Raw genomic sequence first — 25,720 nt, 5'->3', positions numbered from 1 at the left:
CTGGGAGATAATGCTAGATGCTTTCTTAGGGGACAGAGGCTGAGGCACAAACTGACTGGCCAAATCCAGCCCATTCTGTCTCAGGGCCTCAGTTTCCTTAACCTGTAAACTAAGATGAGGCCATGAGCTCTGAAATCCTGACACTCCCTCCATGGGAATTTATGGCAAGAAAAGCAATTCTGGTGGGAATCCCTGGACTCTCTCCAGGGGCTGAGACTCAGCCTGTCCTGCTGGGCCTGGGGAGGGGCACACCAGCCACTTTCCTATACTCAGTGTCCCTCTGGGGCAGGGGTGGCTTCGGACCCAGCTGCGGTCCCAGAATGGGAGAGCCCGGCTCAAACACCAGAGTCCCCCACGCCGAGGACGTCCTCCAGAGCCTGCCACCGTCCCCCGCCAGCTCCACAGGTGCCCCAGAGCCAGGCCCCCCGGCACTCACCTGAGACATGTTCCACCAGCCCTGTTTTATTCACAGATCTTTTCAGGAAAGGCTAGCAGGGCAGTGCGCCAGGGAACCCAGTTCACAGAGTAGGGCTTCCTTGTCACAGGCCTCTAAGAGTTGGATCTTTTTTCTTTTTTTCTTCAGGAAAAACAACTTTTTTTTTTTTTTTTGCAAAACACCTCCTCAATAAACAACATGTAAACAGAAATAGCTGCTTCAGGCTCCACAAGTGTCTCATTGTGTCTTCAAGGGCTTGTCCGAGGTGGGCAGTGGAGAGGGCTGACAGGGGCCATTTTCCTCTTCCTCGGGGGCGCCCTGGGGATAGACCACGAAACACAGCTCCTGCCCCCAGCGCGTCATTGACTCTGAGAACAGACAGACAGACAGATGGACCTTGGGGTCTGACCCCGTGGGAGAGGGGTCCTCAGGGAGCTGCCCCTTTGGTGGTGGGTCTCAGACACTTGGGCCACATCGTGGGGAGACATTTGGTGGTGGTTAGGCTCTGTGTTGCCAGTGCAGCTGCTGGGAGACCCCGCTCACGGGCGAGCCCCTCAGTGGGTCCCATCTCCAGCCCCAGTACCTGGGAGAGGCTGCCTGGCTCACCCGTGAGTCTGTGCACACACTTTGGTTTGCTTCTCCAGAACACTCCCAGGAAGAAAATGGGCACCCCGGTGAGGATGATGATGACGCCGACCCCACACACCATGGGCTCTGAGATGAAGCTGAAGACCAGCAGGAATGCCCAGAAGACCAAGTACGTGGCAGGGACAAGGAGGTTCACCTGGAGAGAGTGAGTAGTGCAACAAGGGCGCAGGACCCCCCCTCCTGCCCTACCACCCTGGGGGCCTGGCACTTTCTGCTCTTTTCTGGGAGCTGAAGCCTGAGGGGCTGGCCCCCTTCTGGCAGCAGCCCAGCATGCTGGAAGCCCATTCGTGGATGTCCAGCTGGCCAAACTGTTGCAGATTCGTCAAAGCGTCAGCAGGTCTGAGCTCCACACAGCGATTGTATGTGGACTTGTGACTTGCACTTGGCTGAAGGTCAGTTATTTTTTGGTCTGTCACATTTCAGGCACTGAACCCTTCTCCAGCTCAAGGATTTATATGCAAACAGGAGGAATTTTCTTTTAGTTCATTTAGGGTCTTCTGTTTTGGTGTGGGCTCCTGGAACCCTGTGCACCACGAGTGAGTATCTTAGCCTCATTATCCTGTCGGTAAACTGGGAGTATTCAGAGCACCCACCTTATGGGGTTGATAAGAGGACTGAATAGGTCAGTGCCCACAAGGCCCTGAGCAGGGCCTACACCCTGGTGAAAGCTGGAATCCCCTTCGCTGTCATCACCTGCCACTGATGCCCAAACGGGTGAAGCTTGGCTAGCTCTCGGCACGCCCACCCCCAGGCCTCACCTTGATGGGCCTGTGGAGCGCCGGCCGCCTCCAGCGCAGCACGAGCAGGCCCAGGATAGTGACGCCATAGCAGAGGTAGTTGATGAAGGACACATAGTTGATGAGCGTGTACGTGTCTCCCACAAGCATGATAACCGCCGTGGCCCCGCACTGGGAGAGGACTGAGCTGAGGGCTGGCCTCTCACCTGCCTCCTGTCAGCCCTGAGGGCTGTCCGGGGCCTGAGGGCTCAGGCCAGGAGGTCGGTGAGCCCTGGCCTTCCCCACTCCCTCCATGGGCTGCCCACCAGGGCCAGAGCTCATCCCTGCCACTACCCACATGGCTGGGTGGCTTGGGCTCTCTGCCCTACCAGCCTGGGTCCCCCAACTTACGCAGACGAGGAGGGCAGGGATAGGGGTACAGTGTCTGACGTGGATCATGGCCAGCAGGCTGGGCAGGTGCCCTTCTCGGGCTCCAGAGAAGCACAGCCTAGACAGAGATGGGTGGGGGTTGTGAGCCTGGCCTTGGGCCTCCCTTCTGGCCAGATCCTGGACTTCAGCGCTAGCCCTGATGTCCCTCTTGCGCTGTCACCTCTCACCCCCTGCTCCAGGCCCCAGCAGCCCCACTGGCAGTCCTTGTCCCCCTCTAGCCTGCCTCCCTCTTGCTTTTTGTTTCTCAGAGTTGGGATCAGACATCTATTACGGGGGAGTTCATCGTCTCAGCTTCAGGGGGGCCCACCTGACAGGCGTTCTCTTCCTTTGGGCCCCAGCACGGCTCACATGCCAGGGTTCCTACCTTGCCTCACCTGCACCTCCCCCTCCCCAGGCCAGTCACCTGGAGGAGGTGAACAGGTAGCCATTGATCCCTCCGAAAGTGGAAAGTGCCACGGAGACAGGCATGACCCAAGAAAAGTAGCCCAGCAGCTTCTCCCCGAAGGTCTGAGAGAGCACAGGAGAGAGGCATCGCGTGAGGCCGGCGGGGGCGGGGCAGGGCTGCGGACCAAGCGGGGCCCCACTCACCACGGCCACTGCATTAGAGGCCAGCAGCTCCTGGGGGGACATGGCAGTGAAGTAGGCGATGTTGGTGAAGGTATACACGAAGGTCACCAGCGGGATGGAGATGAAGATGGCTCGAGGTAGGTTCCTGGAGGCACAGGGGTGGAACGTATCAGTGTCGGCCCTCGGGGGGCTGTGGGCAGGGCCCAGGCATGAGGAGGGGGACCAGGGACCCAGCAACAGGAGCAGTGTCGTCTCCACCGCCTGTGTCTGATGGGGCTTTGGGGGCAGGGAAGGGGGCAGCACTGCTGTCTGTCTCACACCCCCGACCCCCTAACCCCAGCCTAGGCACAGGCTGGTGGGAGGAAAGGCAGATGGGGGAGGGGCTACATCATACCCTAAGAGGCGAGTCTAATATCTATCTACATGTAAAGAGAAGACTGCAGACAGCCAAAATCAGCCTTGGAAATTCCAGAAGTGCTCTGAGAACTCAGTCCATAGACCTAGGATGCCCGTGGGACTCCCTACCCTACCGGCCCAGCCCCAGCTGGAACTGCTCACTATGGGGTCCTTGGCTAAGCATCAGATGGAGCCACTGACTTCATCTGCAGGGACCATGTTGTGCACACATGTATTATATAATTTTTGGCCGAATGCAAATAGCTGGATCCATTTACAGCGGAACAATGATACTCAGTGTTTCTGAGGCCCACAAGGGGCTGTGACTTGCCCACAGCCACACATGATCAGACGGGAACATGAGCATCCCAGCTGTCTTCCCACAGCCATTCCTGGGGGACAGTAGCCTGGTCAGGCAGATGACCAGACCGAGTCACAGGTGACACGGCAGGCCTGCGCGGGGAGGCCGCCTCTCCTGTCACCGCCCCCCACCCCCAGGGCCCAGCCTGGTGCGCCACTCACTTTCGAGGATCAACTAGCTCCTCGGTGACATAGTTGAGGAAATTCCAGCCACTGAAGGCAAAGGAGCCCTGCAGGAAGGCCAGGGCCAGGTGACCCACGGAGGGTGTCATCCAGAAGTCAAAGGCATTGCTGGGCCTCAGCTCCTCGAAGTGTCCTGGGAGTCCAGAGGTCAGGGGTCAGCGCCATCTCCCCAGCCCTTAGGCACAGCCCCACCCTGGCCCTACCTTGCAAGATCTGGACAAAGCCCATGCCGATGATGAGTGACAGGGCCAGGAGCTTCCCGCCGGTGAAGATGTCCTGGATGCGAGTGGCCCAGCGCACACTGGAGCTGTTCACCCACGTGAGAAGCACTGGGGAGGAAAGGGGCCGGGCAGGTGAGCGCCTGAGGGCGGGACCCTCGGGGCGGGGGCGGGGGCACAGCCAGTCCAGCCTGAGCTGCAGGAGGTCGGCACACTCCACAGCGCCACAGTGCAAGAAGCCCCGCCCTGAGGCTGACCTCTCCGGAGCTGGCCGCAGGAGGGGACCCCAGTCCTCCCACACGTGGCAGGCAGCAGAGGCCCAGCCCAGCCCTGTGGCGGGCACTCACTCAGGCAGGCCATGGAGAGCACGCGAGAGGCCGCAGCAGGGGGGATGCAGTTGGGGAACACGGGCTGCAACACGTAGTTGGAGAAGGTCATGGAGATGACAGCCAGGCTGGTGGGGTACATGATGAGGACTGCGCTCCAGAGTAGCAGGAAGCTGCAACGAGCGAGGCCCCAAGCGGCATGGGCATCCCATCGTCTTCCTGGCAGAGCATGCCCAGGTGTGCGCAGTGGGGCTGCACCCCGGGTCCTGGAACCCGAGGGCTGGTGTGAACACTGGGGGTTGGCTTTGGTCCAGGGAGGCAGGTTCCAACAGAGACTGCATTCAGCACAGCGAAACAGCTATGCGCTGCCCTGGGGCAGGTGTCGAGAACTGCCTGGGGAACTAACCACCTTTCTAAAGGCCACGCAGCCCCCGGCCAGGAGCTGTTTCCAGCGCTGGAAGGGGGCAGAGTGTCCCCTGAATCTTGTCCAGCTGCAGATCTCAGCAGGCCCGGTGGCTGCAGATGGCAGACTCTGAGCTTCCATCCCCTGAGGGACCAGACCTTGCAGAGCCCTGGCCAGGAGTGGGGAGTAATTTATGTTCCTTCTTCCCTAATTGTGCCTCTGCGGGATGGCCGTATAGGAGTGGGGTTTCTGCTCAAGGCTGTGAGGCCCTACCTGTTCCCGGGGGCTCTGTCTGCATCCAGGGGGGTCGGTCTGTGGGAGTGGTCCTAGCCCCTAGTCCAGCTTTCTAGGGTGGGGATCACCTCATTGAGGGACACCATCAACCTCTGGTACCCTCCTTTTGGTCCTCACCCTTGCTCTGTAGCCCTGCTGGCTACCCCTTGTTTTTTTTGTTTTTTTTGTATTTTTCTGAAGCTGGAAATAGGGAGGCAGTCAGACAGACTCCCGCATGCACCCAACCGGGATCCACCCGGCACGCCCACCAGGGGGTGATGCTCTGCCCATCCGGGGCCTCGCGACCAGAGCCACTCTAGCGCCTGGGGCAGAGGCCAAGGAGCCATCCCCAGCGCCCGGGCCATCTTTTGCTCCAATGGAGCCTCAGCTGCGGGAGGGGAAGAGAGAGTCAGAGAGGAAGGAGAGGGGAAGCGGTGGGGAAGCAGATGGGTGCCTCTCCTGCGTGCCCTGGCCGGGAATCGAACCCAGGACTTCCGCACGCCAGGCCGACGCTTTACCACTGAGCCAACCGGCCAGGGCCTGCCCCTTTTGCACCCTCCCCCCAACCCCTTGGCTTCTGAGGCAGCCTAGCTCTATGACCCTCCGCATAGCTAGGAGCTCCCTTGTGCAAACCCTTAATGCTGGGTGCCTCCAGGCTGAGCAGAGGGTAGGTTCTTGGGTCCTCCTCTCCCTCCCATCTTCTCTAGTTTTCTTTCCAGCTACTCAGCACAATTCTCCCCTTTGAGGACCCTGACCCCAGATGACAGCACTCAGGGGTGTGCATGCCCTGTCAGGGCCACACCTAAAGTCCCGTTAAAGTCCCCAAACATTGTGAACTTCAGCCTAGACTTTTTCTCTGAGCTCCAGAAATCTGCGCCCCCCACCAAGACCTGATTGAGCATTTCCCCAGATATGCCACAAACCCCCCAATAAGCCCCACCCTTAAACCTCCCCCACCCCATCCCAGGAATCGCCACCTGGGGAGCCTCCCCAGTGGGAGAGGAAGTGCCACTCCTACTGTACCCACCTCTGCTAGTGCCATGCTGGCTACCAGCTCCTCCTCCTCCCTGACCAGGCTCCTATATGATTCTGGAATCTTCCTGTAGTTTTGTTGAGACCTTCAGCATGGCTCAGGGGGACAGCTGCAATTGCTTTGATCCCCCTTCACCAGGGGTCCCCAAACTTTTTACACAGGGGGCCAGTTCACTGTCTCTCAGACCGTTGGAGGGCCGCCACATACAGTGCTCCTCTCACTGACCACCAATGAAAGAGGTGCCCCTTCCAGAAGTGCGGCAGGGGGCCGAATAAATGGCTTCAGGGGGCCGCATGCGGCCCGGGGGCCATAGTTTGGGGATGCCTGCCATCTACCCTGAGGCTGCCCCACCCTCCAAGCTCTGTTGTCTCCCATGGATTTGACAAGCTGGCCCAGACCACTCTCTGTACCTGCTCCAACTCCTTACTTTTCGGCCGAGAAAATACCACTGTTCCTCCAGGCTTTGGCACAAACGTGGTTTTTCCTGGGCGCCTTCCCCAGGTGGTAGGCTGCTGGGCCACTGGCTCTCACCCACACACTCAACACTGGGATCCTCTAGGTTTCAATCACATTGGAGGGATTCCCTTCTGCACTGTGAGCAACGTGAGGACAGGGACATGGCTTTTAAGCACCCCTGGCCCTTAGCACACAGTAGGTGCTCAGCTAATTTTCACTGAATAGAGGAGTATTGGGAGCTATTTAAAGGAGAGCTCTTGGCAGGGCACTTGATAAGAATATCATGCCCTCCCACTCCCCTCATATGGGCTTACTAAAATCAAGGCTATCCTTACCTGGATGCTAGCATTACTTTGAGGTTTCAGATAGTAAGGGCCTCTCCATCCAGAAGTACTGAGTGGGGAGTGGGGCTTAGAGACAGCTTATTTAAAAGGAAACAGAGAGGTCAAAGGGCTGAAGTGTATAGTTTGAGTGATGTGGGCATTGGTCCCACCCACCCTATTCTTGGAAGGTGGCCCGACAGCTCCAACACCTTTCCTACATGGTCTGTCTGTGATGTGAAAAGCGAAGAGAAAATGCAGGTCCCGGCCCAGCTGTCCATCTATTATGGAGAGATCTCCCCACTGCCCGCCAGGCCGCTGCTGCCCCACACTTACCCAGCCAGGCCCCCGAAGATCTCATTGACGTAAGCATAGTCCCCGCCAGACTTAGGGATGGCGACTCCCAGCTCCGCATAGCAGAGGGAGCCCAGGGCGGTGATGCCCCCGCCCAGGACCCAGACGAAGAGGGCCAGACCCACAGAGCCAGAGTGCTCCAGGACCCCCTTGGGGGAGATGAAGATGCCGGAGCCTATGATGTTCCCTGCGGGGGAGATGGGGAGGCGTCAGCCTTCTCTGTGGGCCTCTGGATGCTGCAGAGTGGAAGAGAACCCAGGCTGCTCTCTGGAGGAGGAAGGAGGGCCTGGAGACCTGCGGCTGTCACTGGGTCCCTCAGACCCTGCAACCCCACTCTGGGCTCATCATCTACCTTCCCCAGTCCCTGCTATAGGAGTGGCACCTGTCCACTAAGCCAGCCTCCCCTGCCAGAGGTGGGGTCCTGTTTTGAGTTCTCTGCGCCCCCACCCCTTACTGCCACGAGTAAGAGGCAAGCTCAAGCAAGGAGGCGCAGCCACGCGAGGGATGGCAGAGTCGCGGCCCCTCCTGTGCGTTCCCACAGGGCCCAGGCTCAGCCCCTTGCCCCAGCCTGAGGCCTCCACTCCTCTCAACCTCAAGCTACCTGTCCTACTCCCAACCTGCGGGCCAGAGCTGGCCTTCTAAAGCAAGACCTTGACCAGGACTCTTTTCTACCACTTTCCCATTGACTGAAGACCAACCTCATGGAGGGACTCAGGAAGTGGCCCCTCCCCTGTGAAGTCCCCCTGACCGTGCTGGTTTGGGCTCCTCCTCCCGCTTCACAGCTCTGTGGGTCCCCAGACCTTGGCCTGTACTTTGTTTCTCTTTCATCCCCCGCTTCCCTGTCGGGGAGCTCCCCTGCCTGCTTCCTGGACTCCTCCCGGACCCGGGACCCAGGCTGCAGACACACTCTGAAGAGACCTTGTCTCCTGGCACTGTGAAAATGTCCCAGGACCTGGCAAGAGCCAGTGGGGTGTGTTTTCAGGGCCAGGAGTTGGTCAGCAGCCATCATGCAAGGAATGGAGAGGGCAATGGAGCGGGACTCTTGGCCCGGCCTGGGGTCTGGACACGAACGAACTGCCTCTCCCCCTGGGATAGCCCACTGGTTGCAGAGGTCGCTGCTCTCATCGCAGACCAGGTGGGGGCTCAGGAGACCTGGGGATCTCTCCCGGCTCAGGCCACCTCTCGAGTCCTGTCTGTACAAGGGCATTATTTATACCATGAGGGAAGCTGTCAGTTGTATCCACATGTATTCTGCCTTGTTGTTTGCATGACTCTGTGTACTGTCTGCAGCCTCACCTGTGTTTGCTCATCTCAATTTCTCAGCACACGATAGGTGCTCAGTACACATCTGCTGAGTACACTAATGGATGAAATAATGCCTCATGCCCAAAGTGACACCAATGCCTTGATGTGAGGGCCGATTTCCTCATCTATGGAACGGGGACAGCACTCTCCATTCGGCCCTCCCGGAGGGGGCTGGGAAGGAGAGCAGAGGGGATGGCTGGCTTCCAAGGCTGGGGTGCAAGTGCAATCTCTGGTCATGGCAGGTCTTCCCTGCCACAGTGTTTGGGAGTGCAACAAGGGGACATGCTCAGGGGCCAAGCCAGAATCTGCAGAGCAGTTTCCCAGGATAAGCAAGACTCTGAACGTCCACTTAGCCCTGAGCTCCCTGCCAGTTAGGGCAAAGTGGAGGCAGCGTCCTGATGGAAGTCTCATCTGTGTAAACGAATCAGGTCACATCCCTGGTGATTTGCACTAGGGCCTACCCCAGAGGACACAGTCCCAGAATCCACAGGCCATGAATAAAAAACAACACTCCTGGGATCTGAGGCTCAGCCCCTCAACAAGACCACCCCACCCACCATGGCCCTGCAGGGGTATGCCCGTCCATCAGGCAGAGCCCGCCTGCTCCACCTGCCAGGCCGCAGGCGGGTCTGGAAGAGGACACAGCTGTGGCTGCCAATCTGCATGCATCCCTTGTCCACGGTGCCACCCTCCACCCCCACCCCCGGTCGACACAGATTTCCAGTCTGGACCGCCACGATGCCCGCTTGGTTTTCCAGTCACATCCCCGGAGCCCTAAATACATCCAGATAAGGACGAGAGAATTAATGTCCTCCAGACCCTGGAGGTAAGCTGTGCCCTCAGCCTGCTCCCAGTGGGAGAGGGGCAACCTCCCTCACCTGCCGTAGGGGCCCAGGGCCTGGGTGGGTTGCTGGGTTTCTAAAAGTCCTTTGAGTTTGCTTTCCCCGGTAGCAGTCTATGTTCTCAGGACCTGCTGGAGTGGGATTTGCCAAAATCCAGTGAGGTTGGAAGCCAGCGGGGGCTGGGTGGCTTTGTAAGAAGCTGGGTGGCCTTGCAAGGTGCATTGCGGCTGGGGCATCCAGAGCCCTAAGCCACCCACCCTGTGGGGACCCTACCACGCTCCACAGTTCAGCCTGGCAGGGCCTCATGGGCATAGCCCTCAGCAAAGTCATACCTGATACCTTGTCCTTGAGGCTGGGGTCTGAAAGGGACAAGTCACTAGCCTGTGTCCAGTAGCTGAATACTGGGATGGCGGGATCTGGGGGAGGGGCTGGACACATGGCCTCAGGCTACGGTGAAGGACTGCTCTCCATGTGGCTCAAAGGAACACCTGTGCCAGCTAACGTTTCAGGTCCCTGGGGGCATCTTTCTGGGCCTGGGTACTGCAAGTTTGCGCTAGAAGGTGGCAGAAAACCCTGCGGAGGTCCATGGGCTCTTCTTGACACTGCACCATGTGTGCTGGGTGGGCTGGGTGGGCTCTGAGAGGAGCAGCAGGGGCTGTGGGCTTGGGCCAGCGGCAGAGAGCAAGAAGTGGTGGTGGTGGTGGGGAACGGGATGAAGGGACAGGGCTGGAGCTCCAGAGTTTGGATGAGTGCAGAGGTGAGGGGAAGGGGCAACGAGCTGTACAGAGGTGCTGCAGGGGTGCTGCCCAGCCATGGGGGCGGGCGCAGGCCTCCCTCCTGAGCCCTCACGTTTAGGTCCAGCAGAATCAGCCCTTTGAGGACCCTGCTCTGGAAGAAGAGGAGGAGGGACAGGAACCAGGGACCAGGGGATGGACCAGGAAGCACTGCTGAGTGCCTGCTCAGGTGTCTCACTGACGGCCGTCTGGAGAAATGTGGTTGCCAAGGCCTTCGTGTTCCCATCCACCCAATGAGACGGCCGCCCTGTGGTCCCTACAGGTCCATGGTGGGGCTAGAGCTCCTGGGCAGGTGGGCAAGGATGTGAGGAGCCCCTCCAACCCTCCTGCCCCACTTCCCCCACCCTGCACTGAGTGGTTTTTATCACATTAAGATGTTAGGGCTGATGGGGCTTACCCGGCTCCTCGGAGGAACGAAGAAAGGGCCATTGTTCCCCTGGCTGCTGCGGTGCGCACTGACCTATTTCTGGGAGGCAGTGCCCGACCATGGAGGTCACCGGGGTGGACCGTGGAGGTCACAGTGGTGGAAGGAGCCAGCTGTCCTTGGCGTGTGTGTGGGGAATGCACAGTCTGACTTGGGGAGGGGGCAGGAAGGTCCTGTCAGGCTGCTGGCAGCACCCTGCAGACCTAGGAACACTTTCAGGAGTTGTCTGTGTGGGCTCAGGCCAGTGGTGCCCTTCTGGGCCTCAGTTTCTCCTTATTCCTAGCAGAGCCACTGGGTGAGGGGGCAGCAGAGCGTTGGTCCAAACTGACTTTGACAGAGGCACTGCTGGGCAGGGTGCATGTGTCTTGTACATCTGCATGGGGCCCAAGGAAACATAGTCTGCTCACGGCCCCCTGTCCCATACTGTGTGGGTCTCTCTCCAGCTCACTGGCCTCCCTGAAGCAACATCGCTCCCAGGAAGCTCACCCTGATTCCCTACATTGGCCCATATAACCAGGATCCTGCCCTATTGCCATGGTATCTGGAGGATGGCCAGGAAGTGATTGATTCCTTTATTTGCCATCCTGAGGGTAGGGTCTGCTGAGATGAAATACCTGAGCTCCTTCAAAAGGACAGGGAACTCACAGGGCTGGGTCACCTTACACACACCTTGCCTATCCCTGACTCTTTCGGGGTGCATGGTCACACTGCCCTGTTGGGCCTGACCAGGGGCTGGCCATGGGCCAGGCCTTCTTCCTTTGCTCTGGGCAATGAGTCCCAGTATCTCCTATTAGAGTGTGATCCATGAAGCCTCTGGCCTCCAAATTCTCTGGAAGGTACAAACTGCTCCAAAGAGCTCCAAGTTCCCACTGATAGGCCCTCAGGCCCCTAGGCCATGGGCAATGGCACTTACTAGTTGAGATCTCCCAGATGTGGGTTTGAATCCCAGATTCCCCCACCCCACCCCTGTGGGGGCTGTGGACAAGGTACTTCACCTCACCTCTCGGCCTTCTTTTTTTTTTGTTTTTGTTTTTTAAATTTAAATTTATTTTTATTTATTCATTTTAGAGAGGAGAGGGAGAGACAGAGAGAGAGAGAGAGAGAGAGAGAGAGGAGAGACAGAGAGAGAGAGAGAGAGAGAGAGAGAGAGAGGAGAGACAGAGAGAGAGAAGGGGGGAGGAGCTGGAAGCATCAACTCCCATATGTGCCTTGACCAGGCAAGCCCAGGGTTTTGAACCGGTGACCTCAGCATTTCCAGGTCAACGCTTTATCCACTGCGCCACCACAGGTCAGGCATCGGCCTTCTTATCTGTCAAATGGGGAGACGAGGCAGTGATGCAGGCATGCTCCCACCCCACCTGGCATACTGGGGCCCCAGGAAGAGCCTATGGATGTTAGTATTGTCATTCACCTTAGAGACACCTCAGGTCACCCTATCTGGTCTTTGGAGACCTGACTTCTATGGAACCTCAATACCCTGGGGTCAGAAGCCAGGGCTCTAATTTGGGGGCCCTGCTGTCACCCTGTACGTCTAAGCACATGAATGTCCTTACAGTGAGCATGTGTCAGGCACCCGTCCAGTGGGACAAAAGTGCCTGCTGAGGCCTTGGCAGAACTCTAGGGAGGTGAGTGGGGATGTTTCCAGGACATGCCTAGAATTGCCAATTGGCCGGCATGTATGTCCAGCCTAACCCACTTTCCTTTTGAGAGGGGGATGAGCAGAAGTGTGGTGCCCTCTATGGCCGGCTTGCTCAGCCCAGCCCCGCCTCCTCTAGTGAGCCTTGACTGTGCACTGTCTCCAGGCTGAGTCTCACCAGGTCCAGCGGTCCAGCCCTGGCCTGTGTGCACCTCCCTTGTCATTAACATCTGGCCAGCTGACCCCTTCCTCTCACGGGGCAGCCTCCTGGTTCTCCCTCTATTTCACGGGCTTCTTGAGCTTCTCTGCTGGTTCCTTCCCATTTCTCCTAACTCCTAGAGGGCAGGTTCCCCAGGGCTTAGCCTTGGGGCCTCTTCCTGTTACAACACCCACTCCCTTGGAGAGCTCAGCCAGTACCCCAGCTTCTGCCGACCACTCCCAAATTTATATCCCTAGCACGGACCACCCTGCTCAACTAAACCCGTATATCCAAATGATTCTTCAACAAATAGGCATCTCTCATTTCACACGTTCAAAACGGGATTCCTAACTTTTAGCCCTCTTTCCCCCGAACCTGTTCCTCTCACAGTCTTCCCGGGTCAATAAATGGCAAACTGCGCTCCAGACTGCTCAGGACCAACCCTGAGCAGCCCAGCCACCTCCAGGTCTGAAGACCACAGAGAGGAGCCTGGATGGGCTGGATGGGCAGGTGTCGCCCTTGCCTCCCCTCTTTTTCCCACATCCTGTGTCCTCACACATCCTCCATCAGCACAGCTCCTTCAGCTCTACCAGGCACACCCAGAACCGAACCTCCTCTTCATACCTCCACGGCTGCCACTCTGCTCTGAGCCACTGTGACTCAAGGACCCTCCTGACCAGGCTTCTTGCTTCTGTTCCTGCTGCCCACAGCCTCTGTTCCACTGTGAGCCCTATCCCCGTCCTTCCCATCTTGTCACAACATCCCTCTTCTGCTCAAAGCCCTGCTGGGGCTCCCATGACACAAAGGGAAGGCAAAAAAACTGGACCCCAACCCACTCCTGCCTCATGTGCTATCTAGAATCCCCCCTCCTGCCTTAATTTTCTCAGCTGAGCACACTTATCTTAACCCTGCCAGCTGAACATCCAGCTGGTTATCTCGTTTGCCCTTTGACTTCCATGCTGCAGTGTCAGCTCCAGCAGGACAGGGATATTGTCTCGTTGCTCCCTAGAGCAGTGTGTGTCCAGCACCTAGAACAGTGCCCGACACTGTTCAGTACCTAATTGTTAAACACGATTGAGCGCTTGGCCTGAGTGGCTTCCCAGAGCACATAGGGCACCCGACCCTGGGCTGGTTGCAGCCTCGGGTCTTCAGTTTCCTCCTCTGTAAACTGGGGCAGTGGTGAGGCACAGACAAGCCCCTGTGTGACCTTCTGCCTCCTCGGGGTCTTGGTGAGGAGAGGCCAGAGTGCCGGAGAAGGCCATCCTCTGAGCAGCCCAGCCACCTCCAGGCCTGAAGACCACAGAGAGGAGCCTGGACAGGCTGGGTGGGCGGGGACTGGCTCTTAAGGAGAAGGGGTTCATGAAGCGTCAGACTCCTGAGTCCTTGAACATACTTGAGCCTGATTCACAAAGACCTCCATGGGCTGGATACTTGAGTCAAAGGGAGAGAGTGGAAGACAGGGTAGCCTAGTCAGCAGACCCGGGGGTGACTCCCACTCTGCTGGAGCTGGCCAAGTCCCTGCCTTGGGTGTGGGTTTAGAGGGAGCTGGCTGAGGTCCTTGAGTCAGGACAAGACACCCTGTACATACAGCCCTGGGTGGAAGTGTGGGAGACGGGGGAGATTTCTCTCTATCTGTTCACCCATCCAGAGTGGAGTGGAGCGCTCGGTAAAGCCTGGTTGGATGAGCTCAGTCTTAACCTTCCTCCATTAAGGCCTATGAATCTGGTCCCAGTTTTGCCCAGCAGTATACTTCTGATGGGCAAAGGATTGGGAAATGAGCCCAAATCTGTTCCCAAAACCCGAGTCCACCACTTGTAGCAGCGTCATTCAACTTCCAGCCTCAGTTTCCACGTCTGTAAAATGGGTATACAAAGTCCCATCTTGCAAAGCAGGCATGAGAACCACATGAGATAAAGGGAGAAGATGCTTTCATGCGGTACAGGAGGTGGTTTTCAGAACAGACACTGGATGCACAATATCTTGCCCAGCCCTGCCCCAGCTGGCTCTTTTCCCCCCAGGCTGGCCAGTTCACCTCCGGTGACGTCCACAGAGGCCAGCAGATGCTGTCCAAAACATATTTTAGGTGGAGTCTTATTTTAGGCCAAAGCCCTTCCATGTCATTCAATTCCTGAAAGCTCCACTCCTCAGCCTGGGACAGGGCTGGGGGTACAAGTGAAGACGATTACAGGATCTGGGAAAATCTATCTGGAAGTTTCGGAGATAAGTTCAGTAGCTGGTAACAAACAAGAAAGATTATGGACTATGATATAAAGTTCTCAAGACTTTGAAAGCTAAAATATGATATTTTACAGACATTTTTGACTTTCTGACCAGGTTGCCCAGGACAGGAAGGTCGGGTAATATGTGGGAGGTGGGCCCCCTAGAACGGTGAATGGGGAGTCGGTGGGCGCCTTCACGGCATCAGGTGGGGATGGCAGTGCAGACCCTGCCTTAGTCTACACCTGCTTCCTCGCTCATCTCTTGTCACCTCTGGTTCAGGTTGATGCTCCCCTGGTCTGTCTCCTGCGCAATCTAGCTGAGGAGAGTAGCCTTTTGTCTGCTTTTACCCTTCAAAACTCCCCAAGCAAGGTTGCTGGACCACCACTGAGTATTCTGGGTTGGGGTTTGGTCATCTGTGTTCTGGGTCTGCCACCCTTGGACAAGTCACCCCCTGAGAAGGTAGAGTAGGAATACAGCTCCAGGATATTGGACTTGCTGAGGGCCTAGGAAGAGCACTGAAGCTGGTTCCAGACATGCCTCTTGACCCCAGCCTCTTGGCCTATCCATGATGTGCGGGCTTCCCCTTCCTGGGGGCACAGCTCCTGGAAAGAGTGTGGATTGGGACAAAGCTCTAACCAGTATCCTGGCCAAATCCCTGGAACCAGCCCTTCCTGCCAGCAGACTGTCAAGAAGGAGCACCCTAGGCCAAGAAGGTCTCAGAGCCAGGCCAGGCCAGGACCCACTCCTGGAAGATGCCATTCCAGGGGCAATGGGGAGGCAGACAGCTACCTGCATAGAGGCTGCGTTCTGGGGCAACTCTTGGTGTGAGTGTAAATGCTAGCCAAGAGCCAGGCCTTAGCCAGGTCCAGGAGCCCCCAGTGTGTGGGCGGGAGGTTCAGCAAAGACCCAGGGCTACTCTCCTCAGCCCTCAACCTTCTCCATCCCCTGATCCCTGGTGGGTGGACAGTGGATGGACCAGCAGCTCCCATTGGTTGAGGAAGTGACAGATGAAGAACAATCAAGACCCCTGTCATTCATCACTCCAGCCATGACTCTTGGGGCACAGAAGTGTCTCTGAGTCACCTGGTGTGGACACAGGCTGTGCCAGTTCCTGAGAAGTCAGTGTTCTTGACTGGGGACAGAAAGAGGAAAACCCTATCACTGTTCTCACTGTACCCTGAGCGCCCCCCCCCACTCCCCATCTACCTAGATGTTCCCATATGGGGGCAGGACACATGCATGAACCCATTCTCAGGCGAGGAAGCTGGGGCCAGAGAACCAGAGGATGTGAGTGCCTATTGGGATCCCAGCTCAGGGAGCTGTTGGTTTTTTGCAGGCTTGGTCTGCCCACACCCCAACACTGGCATCTTGGAGTCTGATTGTTCCGTCCCCTTCTCGGGGGTCCTGCCACTAAACTGCAATAAATATATTCTGAACCTACTTCCCCACTGGGCTGGCTCTATCTGTCTGTCCAGTTTACCCACAGCCCCTCCTGATATTGAAGACTAAATCACTCACACAGCATGGCACTGGGACTCTGCACATAGCAGGGACTTAGCTTGAGCCACAGACCAGAACTTGAGGCCTTAGCCCGGTCAGCCTACCCAGCCCCCACACTTGCAAGGTCCCTGCTCTTTAGGCAGGACCACGATCCTCTCCATTGCTTAGATAAGAAAACTCAGGGTAATTGCCTTGCCAAAGCGCCTCACAGCGAAGTAAAGGCGGGAGGATTCAGGGCGCCCGAGGAGGTGGGAACTAGAAGCCCTGCGGCCACTGTGTGAGAGGTGACACTGCAGGTGCTCTGGCTTTCCGCTCACCTATGGTCCCATCGTCGCAGGCAGGTGGGAGCGCCAGGACAGCGGTGCTCCTTGTTCCAAGCGGCTGTGCACCTCTCGCCTTGGGCCCTGCACCCTAGGCACCCGCCCGCCAGGGGCCCCGCTCACCAATGATGATGGTGCAGGCGCTCACCAGCCCGATCTCCTTCTTGAGCGTCACCCGCTCCGAGGCGCCGGGGCCGGGGCCTGGACCGGGGGAAGGCGAGGGCGCAGGGCCGGGGTTCCCGCGCCCGCTTGGCTGCTGCGTGTGGCTGGCCATTTCTCTGTCCAGCCGCGTCCCGGCTCGGTGCGCTGTCCCGTCTATCCGACCGGCCGTCAGTCCGTCGGTGCGCTCGTTTGTCGGTGAGTGCGCCGCTCTCGCAGCCCGGACAGCGCTCACGGGCGGGCGCATGCGCTGGCGCGGGGCCCGGGCCGTGGGCCCCGGGCTGCTGGGGCCAGGAGCCGCGGAAGGAGGGCTGTCCGGCAGCCCCCTCCCCCACCTCCCTTAAAGGAAAATACCCCTGCTGTCCCCCTCCACAGTCCTGTCCTAGGAGGGAAGGAGAGGACTCGGGGCAGACCTAGAAAGAACTTCCTAGTTGAGAGAAGGAAGGAGTCCTTCTGCTGCCTGAGTTACATCCACGCTCGGGGTGGGGGCGAGGGAGCAGAGATCAAAGGCGAGACTGTTCCTGCCCTCAAGGAGACTGAGGAAGCTGGCAAAATAAGAACTGCTTGTGTATTGAGACCCACTGTGTGCCAGCGCTTCCATACTCCTTGAATTCTGGCACGACCTCGAGCACGTGTGTGGGGGAGGGTTGGAGGTTAGGTGGACGCTGAGGCCCAACGATTTGTAGAAGCAAGTGATGGGGGCGGAGAGGACGACCTTTTCTGATGTCTCGGCTTCCAGACAGTGGCGGCGGGGGGTGAGGGACAGCCCTAGGAGGCTTGGAGGCTGCGTCTTGGAATCCCTCTGAGGGGTCAGGATACCCTAAGCACCCACCATCAAAGTGGAGAGACAGGGCAGCCCGCACCCGCACTCACCGAAACCCGCACCTTGTGGGAGTCCTGGAAGGGTGTTGCCCAGCCCCCCACCCTCCCCGCCCCCACCAGATCGGGCTCCGGGCTGTGTCTGACAGGTTCTACTTGCAGACGCCTGGCCATAGGTTACAGTCGGGGCTCAGTGGACTAGAACTCTGGTCTTTAGGGAAAGCCCCACGCAGTCCAACCCGGCTCAAGGAGCCGAGGCCACCTCAATTATCGGGAGACACAGAGAAAGGGACTGTGGCCCCTGAGGTCGCAGGAGGAAGTCGGGCTTGAGGATCCGAGGGAAGGTGCCTCCTCCCAGGAGCTGCTGGACTGTGCCGCCCCGGCCCGCCGAGCAGACACCGGGGGGCGGGGGGCGGCGTCGGGGGCCACCGGGGCTGCGGGCGGGGCGAGCCTGGCACGGTGCAGCCGGCGGCGGAACAGCCTTTGTCTTTTCCTGGCGGCCGCTGCGACGCGCTGTCCCCTGCATGTGGATGAGGCCGCGCCAGGCGTCCCATCCTTCCCCTGCCGGCGGTCTTGCGGTTTGCGGGGGCCCCCCGCCCGGGGTCCGAAGACTGTAGGGTGGACCCGGGCTCGGGTGGGGGCTGGGGTGCCGTCTCAGGCTATGCGCCGAGCATCAAGTTGCGAGAGGTGGTTGGTGCAGGGGTTCGTCGAGTGAAAAGGGACTTCCGAAGTGGGGGGCGGGGACCTGGGGGTAGGGAGCGGGATCGCCTCTAGGTGGACGTGCTAGGGGGGACAGCGAGGAGAAATTTCAGCCTTCGTAGTCGGGTCGGAGTCGGCATTCTTGGCGCCCTCTGCCTCCCGCCCCAGGGAGACGCGTTCAGCAGCCGGCTCTCTTAAAGGAGCCCTGCTCAGGGGTTGGGGTTGGGGGAGACAGCAGAGTTCTGGAGACTTGATCATCGCAGTAGTCTTCACCTACTGGTTTGACTATCCCTATAGTTACTCTCTCAACGCTAGGGCCCAGCCAAAGCTAGTGCACCCTGAGGTTGGCGTGAGTCTCACAGGCCAGGAGCCTGTGGTTTTCCAGGGTGAAATGTCACCTGAAATGTGGAGTGTGTGTTTGAGGAGGACTGCTTCTCATGCACTGCACAGGATGGAATTTGCAGGTTGCTGTCCAGGCTCACAGCTCAGGAGATCATGTTAGCGGAATTAAACTTGAACCTGTAAACCCCAACGGGAAGAAAGGGTTGGCAAATTGGTTTACCATCCCAAAGTCAATCAGTATACAGTAATTTTAACAGAAAAACAAGGACAACCATAATCATTTTCTCAATAGACTTAGAAAACAGTCGTCCACAATTTAAACAAACAAAAACTCTTAACAAATTAGAAACAGACGAGAACTTTCTCAATCTGATAAAGGTATCTACTCAAACCCAAACTCCACCAAGAAACAACAAAATCATATGTTAATATCATGCTTAATGGTGAAATATTGGATAGTTTTTCACTGAGACTGGAAGTGAGAAGAATGTTAGCATTCTTCAATTGTATACATCACTGTGATGGAGGCCCTAGAGGTGCAATAAAGCAAGAAAAGGAAGTAAAAGGCACACTTTTTAGTGACCAAAATCCTGAACACTGGCAACACCAAATGTTGGTGACGATGTATAGCAATAGGAACTATCATTCATTGCTGGTGGAAATGCAAAATGGTACAGCTACATTGAAGACAGTTTGGCAGTTTCTTATAAAACTAAAATAACTCTTTTCACACAATCCAACAATCACGCTCCTTGGTATTTATTCAAAGGAGTTGAAAACTTATATTCACACAAAACCCAGCACATGGATGTTTATAGCAGCTTTATTCATAATTGCCAAAACTTGGAAGTAACCAAGATGTCCTTCTGTAGGTGATAAACTGTGGTAAACCTATTCAATGGAATAATATTTAGTGCTAGAAAGAAATGAGCTATCAAACTATAAAATGACACGGAGAAAAGTTAAATGCATGTTACTAAGCAAAAAAAGCCATCTGAAAAGCAGTAAGAAGATATGAAGATAGGAAAGGAAGACATATAACTTTCATTTACATATGACATGACTGGGTAGAAAATAAAAAAAAATTGTAAGTAAACTTAAGGTTAATTAGTTAAGCACTGGCTACAAGTTCAATATATAAAAAAAAGAATTGTATTTCTATATACCCACAAAAACTAGAAAATAAAATTTATAAAAAGCAATACCTAAAAATAGATCCAGTGAATTATGTGTGTGATTTCTAGATAGAAAAGTATAAAATATTACAGAGAAATTGTATAAAATGTAAATTAACTGAGGGATAGTCTCTATTAACGAATTGGGATTAAAATGTTGATTTTCTCTAAGTTGAACTACAGAATTGATTTATAAATCCAATGCACTTACAGTCAAAGCCCCAAAGGATTTGTTGTGGTTTACTTGGATTTTTTTTTTTAATGAAACCGAATCTAAAATATATATGAAGAAGAACAAAGTTGGAGGACTTATACCATAGTCACAGAGACAGTTTGGTATCAGTGCAAGAATAAGCAAATCAACCAGCAGAATAAAACAAAAAAAATGCAGAAACAGACCCATCCATCTATTGGCTCCTGGTTCATCACCACAAAGTTAACATCGCAAGACAGTGGAGAAAGGACAGACTTTTCAATAAATGCTGCTGGATTGATTATCATATTGGAAAAAAAAAAAGATTCTTTATCTATCTTACACCATACCCTAACACCAATTCTGTGGACATGAATGTGAAAAGTAAATGTATGTTGAAAGATAAAACCAGCCCTGGCCAGTTGGCTCAGTGGATAGAGCGTGCACCCAGCAAATGTGTGTCCTGGGTTCAATCCCCCATCAGAGCACAGAAGAGAAGTGACCGTCTGCTTCTCTTCCCCTCCCTCTCCTCTTTCTCTTTCTCTTCCCCTCCTGCCCCTGGTACTGAGGATAGCTAGGTTGGTCCAAGGGCATGAGCCTCAGGTACTAAAAATAGCTTGGTTGATTTGAGCATCCACCAGCCCCAGATGGAGTTTGCCAGGTACAGAAGTCTGTCTCACTGTCTCCCCTCTCACTTAAAAAAAAAAAAAAAAAAAAAAAAAAAAGGTAAAACCACAGAGATGCTAGAAGAAGACTAACAGGACAGAATAGATTTATTTTCTTTTCCAAGTTGAGAGCAAGGGAGATAAAGAGACTCCCATATGCACTCCAACTGGGATCCACTCAGCAACCCCCATCCGGGGCCATGCTCACAACTGAGCTATTTTAAGCACCTGAGACAGGCTCCATGGAGCCACCCTCAGTGCCTGGGACCAATGCACTCGAACCAATCGAGCCATGGTTGCAGGAGGAGAAGGAGAGAGAGAGAGAGAGAGAGAGAGAAAGAGAGAGAGAAGGGGAGGGGGGAGGGGGGAGGGGGAAGGGGGAAGAAGGTTGCTTCTCCTGGGCTCCCTGACCAGGAATCAACTGAGGACATCAACAAACTGGACTGATGCTCTACCTCTGAGCCAATTGCCCAGGGCCTAGATTTGTTTTCTTAAACAGAACACACACACAAACACTATCAGTAAAAAAGTGACAAATTGTACTCCATTAAAATTAGAAACTTCTGTTAATCAAAAGCTATGATTAAGAGAGGAAAAAGTAAGCCACATGTAAGAAAAGTTATTTCAATACATATATCTGATAAAGGACTCATATTTAAAAATATGAAAACTACTACAAATTGATATGAAAGAGACTTTAAATAGGTGCTTCACAAAAGAGGATGTCCAAGTAGCTGGTAAACTCTTGAACAGGTGTTCAAATTCATTAGTCATCAGGGAAATGGAAATTAAAACCATAATAAGATGTCATTGCACATTCATGAGAACACTTAAAATTAAACACCCGCAGTTTGTGCAATTTTTTGTGTGTAGGTTACACTGACTTCAACAAGAATAGGACATTAAACATGTCCTGGGCATGGTCCCTGGGAAGGACAGGACCCACACTGGGGGTCTCTGGGCCTCCTCTTTCTCCACCAGCTTCTCATGGGAGTTGAACCCACTTAGCGCTCCCACACGCGTTCTGGCCTCAGCTCCTCTTCCCCGTCTTACCTGCGAGTCCAGCCCAGGTACCCACTTAGGCAGTCTCTGTTTCTCCTTGATTTCTACCCTCCTGATCCCAAACCACTCCCTGTCCAAGTCTCAAGCATCTTTGTCAATGGCTCTTGGGGATCTCTCTTTGCTTCCGTATCAGGGGTCCTTGGCCTTGGACATCATTGCTTTTCTTTCTTGCCTTCTTCTCTCTTGTCCCTCTGAACCCTGGTTGGACAGCCCTACTCATGCCCAGTCCTAACACTACTCAAGCAAGAGTGCAAACCAAGGCTCCACATACTGTATGTCTAAATATTTAGAAGTTACAAATAAAATTCTGCCATGACCCAGCCCTCATTTATACCTTTCCTTTTTTTTTTTTTTTTTTTTTTTTTTTTTACGGAGAGAGGCATAGACAGGGACAGACAGACAGGAAGGAAGAGAGATGAGAAACATCAATTGTTGTGGCACCTTAGTTGTTCCATTGGTTGCTTTCTTATATGTGCCTTGACCAAGGGGTTGGGGGGGTACAGCAGAGCAAGTGACCCCTTGCTCAAGCCAGTGACCTTTGGACTCAAGCCAGTGACCATAGGGTCATGTCTATGATCACATGCTCAAGCCAGCGACCCCACACTTAAGCTGGTGAATCCACGTTCAAGCCAGCGACCTTGGGGTTTCGAACCTGGGTCCTCTGCATCTCAGTTCAATGCTCTATTTACTGTGCCACCGCCTGGTCAGACTACACCCTTCCTTGTACCACACTCCCTGGAGCATACTCTCTCCAGGCCAGTCCTGATGACCACTATCAACTGAAGCAGGTATTGACCAAGACTAAATGAATCTGAAGGTTTTGGCTAGAAATAAATTCTTCAGGGGGTAAGCAGAGGGTTACCTATAGGACACACATATGGTTTATCTTCAGGCATAATTGGAGAGTTCAAAAGTTTAAGTTCCCAGGCGAGTTGAATCAATACTAAAATCATTTCCTCTGCCTCAGCTTACTTGATTTTAGTAATTTAGCAGCTTGACTCTAATGAGTCCCTTTTATTTCTTCATATTTTCCTCACAGAGTAGGGAGAAGCTAGGACAGTATCAAAGATTCCTGGGCCTGAACACAAGCTTGGGATGGGAGCTGGCCTGGTCACCCTTTCCTCTTACATCACTTTCTTTTTTCTTTTTAACTTTTTTTATTTATTCATTTTAGAGAGGAGGGAGGTGGGGGGGGAGAGAGAGAGAGAGAGAGAGAGAGAAGAGGGGAGGAGCAGGAAGCATCAACTCCCATATGTACCTTGACCAGGTAAGCCAGGGTTTTGAACCAGCAACCTCAGCATTCCAGGTCGACACTTTATCCACTGCGCCACCACAGGTCAGGCCTACATCACTTTCTTAACCTGGGATTTCCAGGCCATTCTAATTCCCTCTCCAAATGTCACTATGGAAGAGACAGTAGTGGAGGCACAGTTATAGGGAAACTGGGCTGCCTGGATACTCTCTTGGTGATCTAGGACAGGCAACTGTAAACAAAAGCATTATTTTTTCCCCCTGGTTTCCCAGGGTGGAGGCTGTGACACCCCCCCACCCCCACTGCGCGCCACACATGCACACATCCCACTTTTAGCCTAGCATCTCCCAGCCTGGTGAGTGGGGGCTGTGTATTATACTTTTTTCTCTCCCGCAATTCACCTGTATTTATTAGTTTTCAAGCTTCAAAATGTATTGATACTAATATGAAAAAACAACAACCCTGTATTTGGTGTTGGTGACATTCTGGTTCTCCCTGGTATTGGGGGTCCATGGCAGGAACCGCCTTTCCTAGGCCCAGGGGCCCAGTCTGCACATTCAGTGCTTCTATAATGATCAAATAATGTTGCCACATAGAGCCCTCAGCCACTCCCTCCTGTTGTTGGGACCCATATCCCAGTAGGACAATAGGTATAAAGCAGATGTCAGAGCAAATTGGGATGTGTGCTCACTCTCCTTAAAGCTGCTGTCACCAGCTCTGCATGCTCAGATTTGGTCCCTACTTTGCCTTGATCATGCTGTCTCCCTGGCTGGCACCCCCTCACACCTTTATGCTCCCTGTTCCTTGTGAATAAGCCTGGTTTCCGCCTCTTCCAGGAAGCCATCCTGGGCTCCACACTGGATGATGTACCCATTCTATGCCAATGTTGCCACCTCTCCTTGCTGCTTCTCTTCCCACTGGGGCAGTACTTCTCAAAAGCAGAGATATGGCCCTCCTCTTGGCACACAGTAGGTCCTCAATTAAAATTCTGAGTCTGACCTGGGAATTAAGAGATGCAGGGTATAGTCTCAGCTTTGCGACTGACTTGTAAACTGAATGAGTCACTTAACATCTGTGAGGTGAAGGAAGTGGGGGTGGCACACGATCCGTTAGGGCCAACAGCTGTTGTGAGGGGCAGCTTGCCCTGGCTGTAGGGTTTTTCAGTCCATTGGTCCGAAAAAGGAAATGGGGGGAGAGGTGACATGTTGGGGAGCCTAAGACTTTCATGTCTTCCTGTGTCAACTTAAGGCACAGTCCCTGTGCAGCCCCTCCATTGGTGATGGTAAGGGCTGTGGGTAACAGAAACCACTAGGGAACATGAGAAATTGGGGCTTGGGCCTCTGCTCTGAAACTGGGCACTCTTTTCTTTCCTGGTTGTCTAAGCCCCAAATTCTGCATGGCCAGACTAGGGCACCCTTGAACCGTGGCCTTCACGGTTCAGGGTGCCTGCTATTCTACATGGTACCACCAGAGGGCAGCCTCCTGGTCCCTGGGATGGACCTTGGTAGCCTTCCTCTGAGATGTCAAGGAATCCAGGCCTCTGCTGGATCCTGTCCTAGGGCGTGCGGGAAGGTAGGCCAGGCTTTCTGGGACCAGGACTCAGCCTGTTCTGGAACCACCAGAATCAGTTGGGAGCCAGGGAAGTCCTTCCCAAAGGCTGCCCAGGCATCCTCTGGCTGCTGCCTGAGGGGGAGGCTGCCCGGAGCGGTGCAGGGGAGGCCCCGGGGCCACGGGAGCTGGCCTGGGTCAGGAAACTCATAGTGAAACCAAAGCGGTCTGGTAGTGAAATTCATTCTGAGCAGCACACCTGCCTCGGTGCGGGGTTGGGGAGGGACTGGGAGGTGATGGAGCCTCCTGTGGTAGCAGTGGCGTGGGGAGGGCCCTGACCTTTATCTGATGAGCCCCAGCCTTTCTCATTGCTTAGTGGAGCCACCCTGGCAGGCCAACCATGACCTGGTGAGCAGGGACTCTACAGGCCCCACGCCCAGCTTACCCCCCTGCCCAACAGGCAGGGAGGCAGTGAGCCTGGGAAAGGCGCAGGCGGCAGAGGGGCGCCACCGGAGGGGAGAAGGCAGTGTGGGGCTGGGCACTGAGGCAGGCCCCTCTGAGGCGCCAAACCCCAACAAACATCAAAACCAGAGACAAAAAAATTGGGGCAATCTAAGTGTGTACTTCTAACAAACCAACACTTTTAATGTGAAAACAAGACTGCACATAACCAGATACTGTTTAGATCTGAGAACATATGGGCTCCTGGGACGCTGCAGGTGGTTATTCCGTGGGTGTGGGCTGGCCGCTGGGGGCCTCTTCCTCACCCACGGTTTCTGTGGGGGTCACCCCAGTGCTGACGAATGCCAGAGCCAACAAGGGAAATGGGCGATGTGACTTCTCTGGGTTGTGGGCAATGAGCCACTCTGGAGAAATGGATGGAGGCCCACTTCTCCAGAGACCCTGTCCAGAGGGGTCCTACGGGATCTGGGTGCCCTCAGAAGAGTCTGTGGAGGAAGAATGGTCTCAGTAGGGTCTCTCTTCTCTCAGGCCCTGGCCACCCTGCAATAGCAAACTGGCTGTTAACCAATGTTCAGCCAGAGAAATAACAATAAAAGTAATTCAAGGGTTTTACAGATGCTGACATTTTTAGAGAAATTTTAAAGTCCTTACTATTGTAAGAAGATTTTATTATACCACACTGAGATACAAAATGTTCTAGGTATCTTTTTTTTTTTTTTTTGGTGAGAGGAGGGGAGATAGAGAGACAGACTCCCATGTGCACACTGACTAAGATCCACCGGCAACCCCTTCTGGGGCCGATGCTTGAATCAACTGAGCTATCCTCAGGGCCTGAGGCTGATACTCAAACCAATCGAGCCACTGTCTGCAAAAGGAGAAGAGGGAGAGAAGGGGGAGAGAAGCAGATGGTCGCTTCTCCTGTGTGCTCTGACCGGGAATTGAACGGGACGTTCATACGTGGGGTT

At 54.8% G+C, this 25,720-nt stretch overlaps 1 protein-coding gene across 3 annotated transcripts; it reads right to left on the bottom strand.

Moving 5' to 3' along the window:
• Positions 1–92: 92 nt before the first annotated feature.
• On the bottom strand, positions 93–16,770 carry SLC7A10 (solute carrier family 7 member 10). 3 transcript variants are annotated; one of them, XM_066242998.1, is made up of 11 exons: positions 16,503–16,749; positions 7,122–7,326; positions 4,322–4,473; positions 3,960–4,085; positions 3,736–3,889; positions 2,839–2,962; positions 2,654–2,757; positions 2,212–2,308; positions 1,843–1,992; positions 1,043–1,220; positions 93–754 (listed from the first exon to the last, which is right to left on the bottom strand). In XM_066242998.1, exons 1-11 carry the CDS (start codon positions 16,651–16,653, stop codon positions 540–542), a joined length of 1,656 nt encoding a protein of 551 aa, XP_066099095.1. In that variant the 5' UTR covers positions 16,654–16,749; the 3' UTR covers positions 93–539. The 3 variants fall into 3 exon arrangements, with proteins under 3 accessions (XP_066099095.1, XP_066099096.1, XP_066099094.1); XM_066242997.1 differs by having other exon boundaries at positions 536–804; positions 16,503–16,770; XM_066242999.1 differs by lacking the exon at positions 2,654–2,757 and having other exon boundaries at positions 96–804.
• Positions 16,771–25,720: the final 8,950 nt, after the last annotated feature.

This window comes from Saccopteryx bilineata, chromosome 9 (genome assembly GCF_036850765.1).
Source record: "Saccopteryx bilineata isolate mSacBil1 chromosome 9, mSacBil1_pri_phased_curated, whole genome shotgun sequence".
Classification (NCBI taxonomy): Eukaryota; Metazoa; Chordata; class Mammalia; order Chiroptera; family Emballonuridae; genus Saccopteryx; species Saccopteryx bilineata.
This window is presented reverse-complemented; position numbering and strand designations above follow the sequence as displayed.

Bases quoted from the DNA above. Each gene is read 5' to 3' on its own strand.
- SLC7A10 (XM_066242998.1), bottom strand. From the start codon at position 16,653: ATGGCCAGCCACACGCAGCAGCCAAGCGGGCGCGGGAACCCCGGCCCT. The intron at 2,963-3,735 runs GTGAGTGGCGCA...CTGTGCCTCCAG, and splicing joins GAGCTAGTTGATCCTCGAAA to GAACCTACCTCGAGCCATCT. The intron at 1,993-2,211 runs GTAAGTTGGGGG...GTCCTCTCCCAG, and splicing joins TCCCTGCCCTCCTCGTCTGC to TGCGGGGCCACGGCGGTTAT.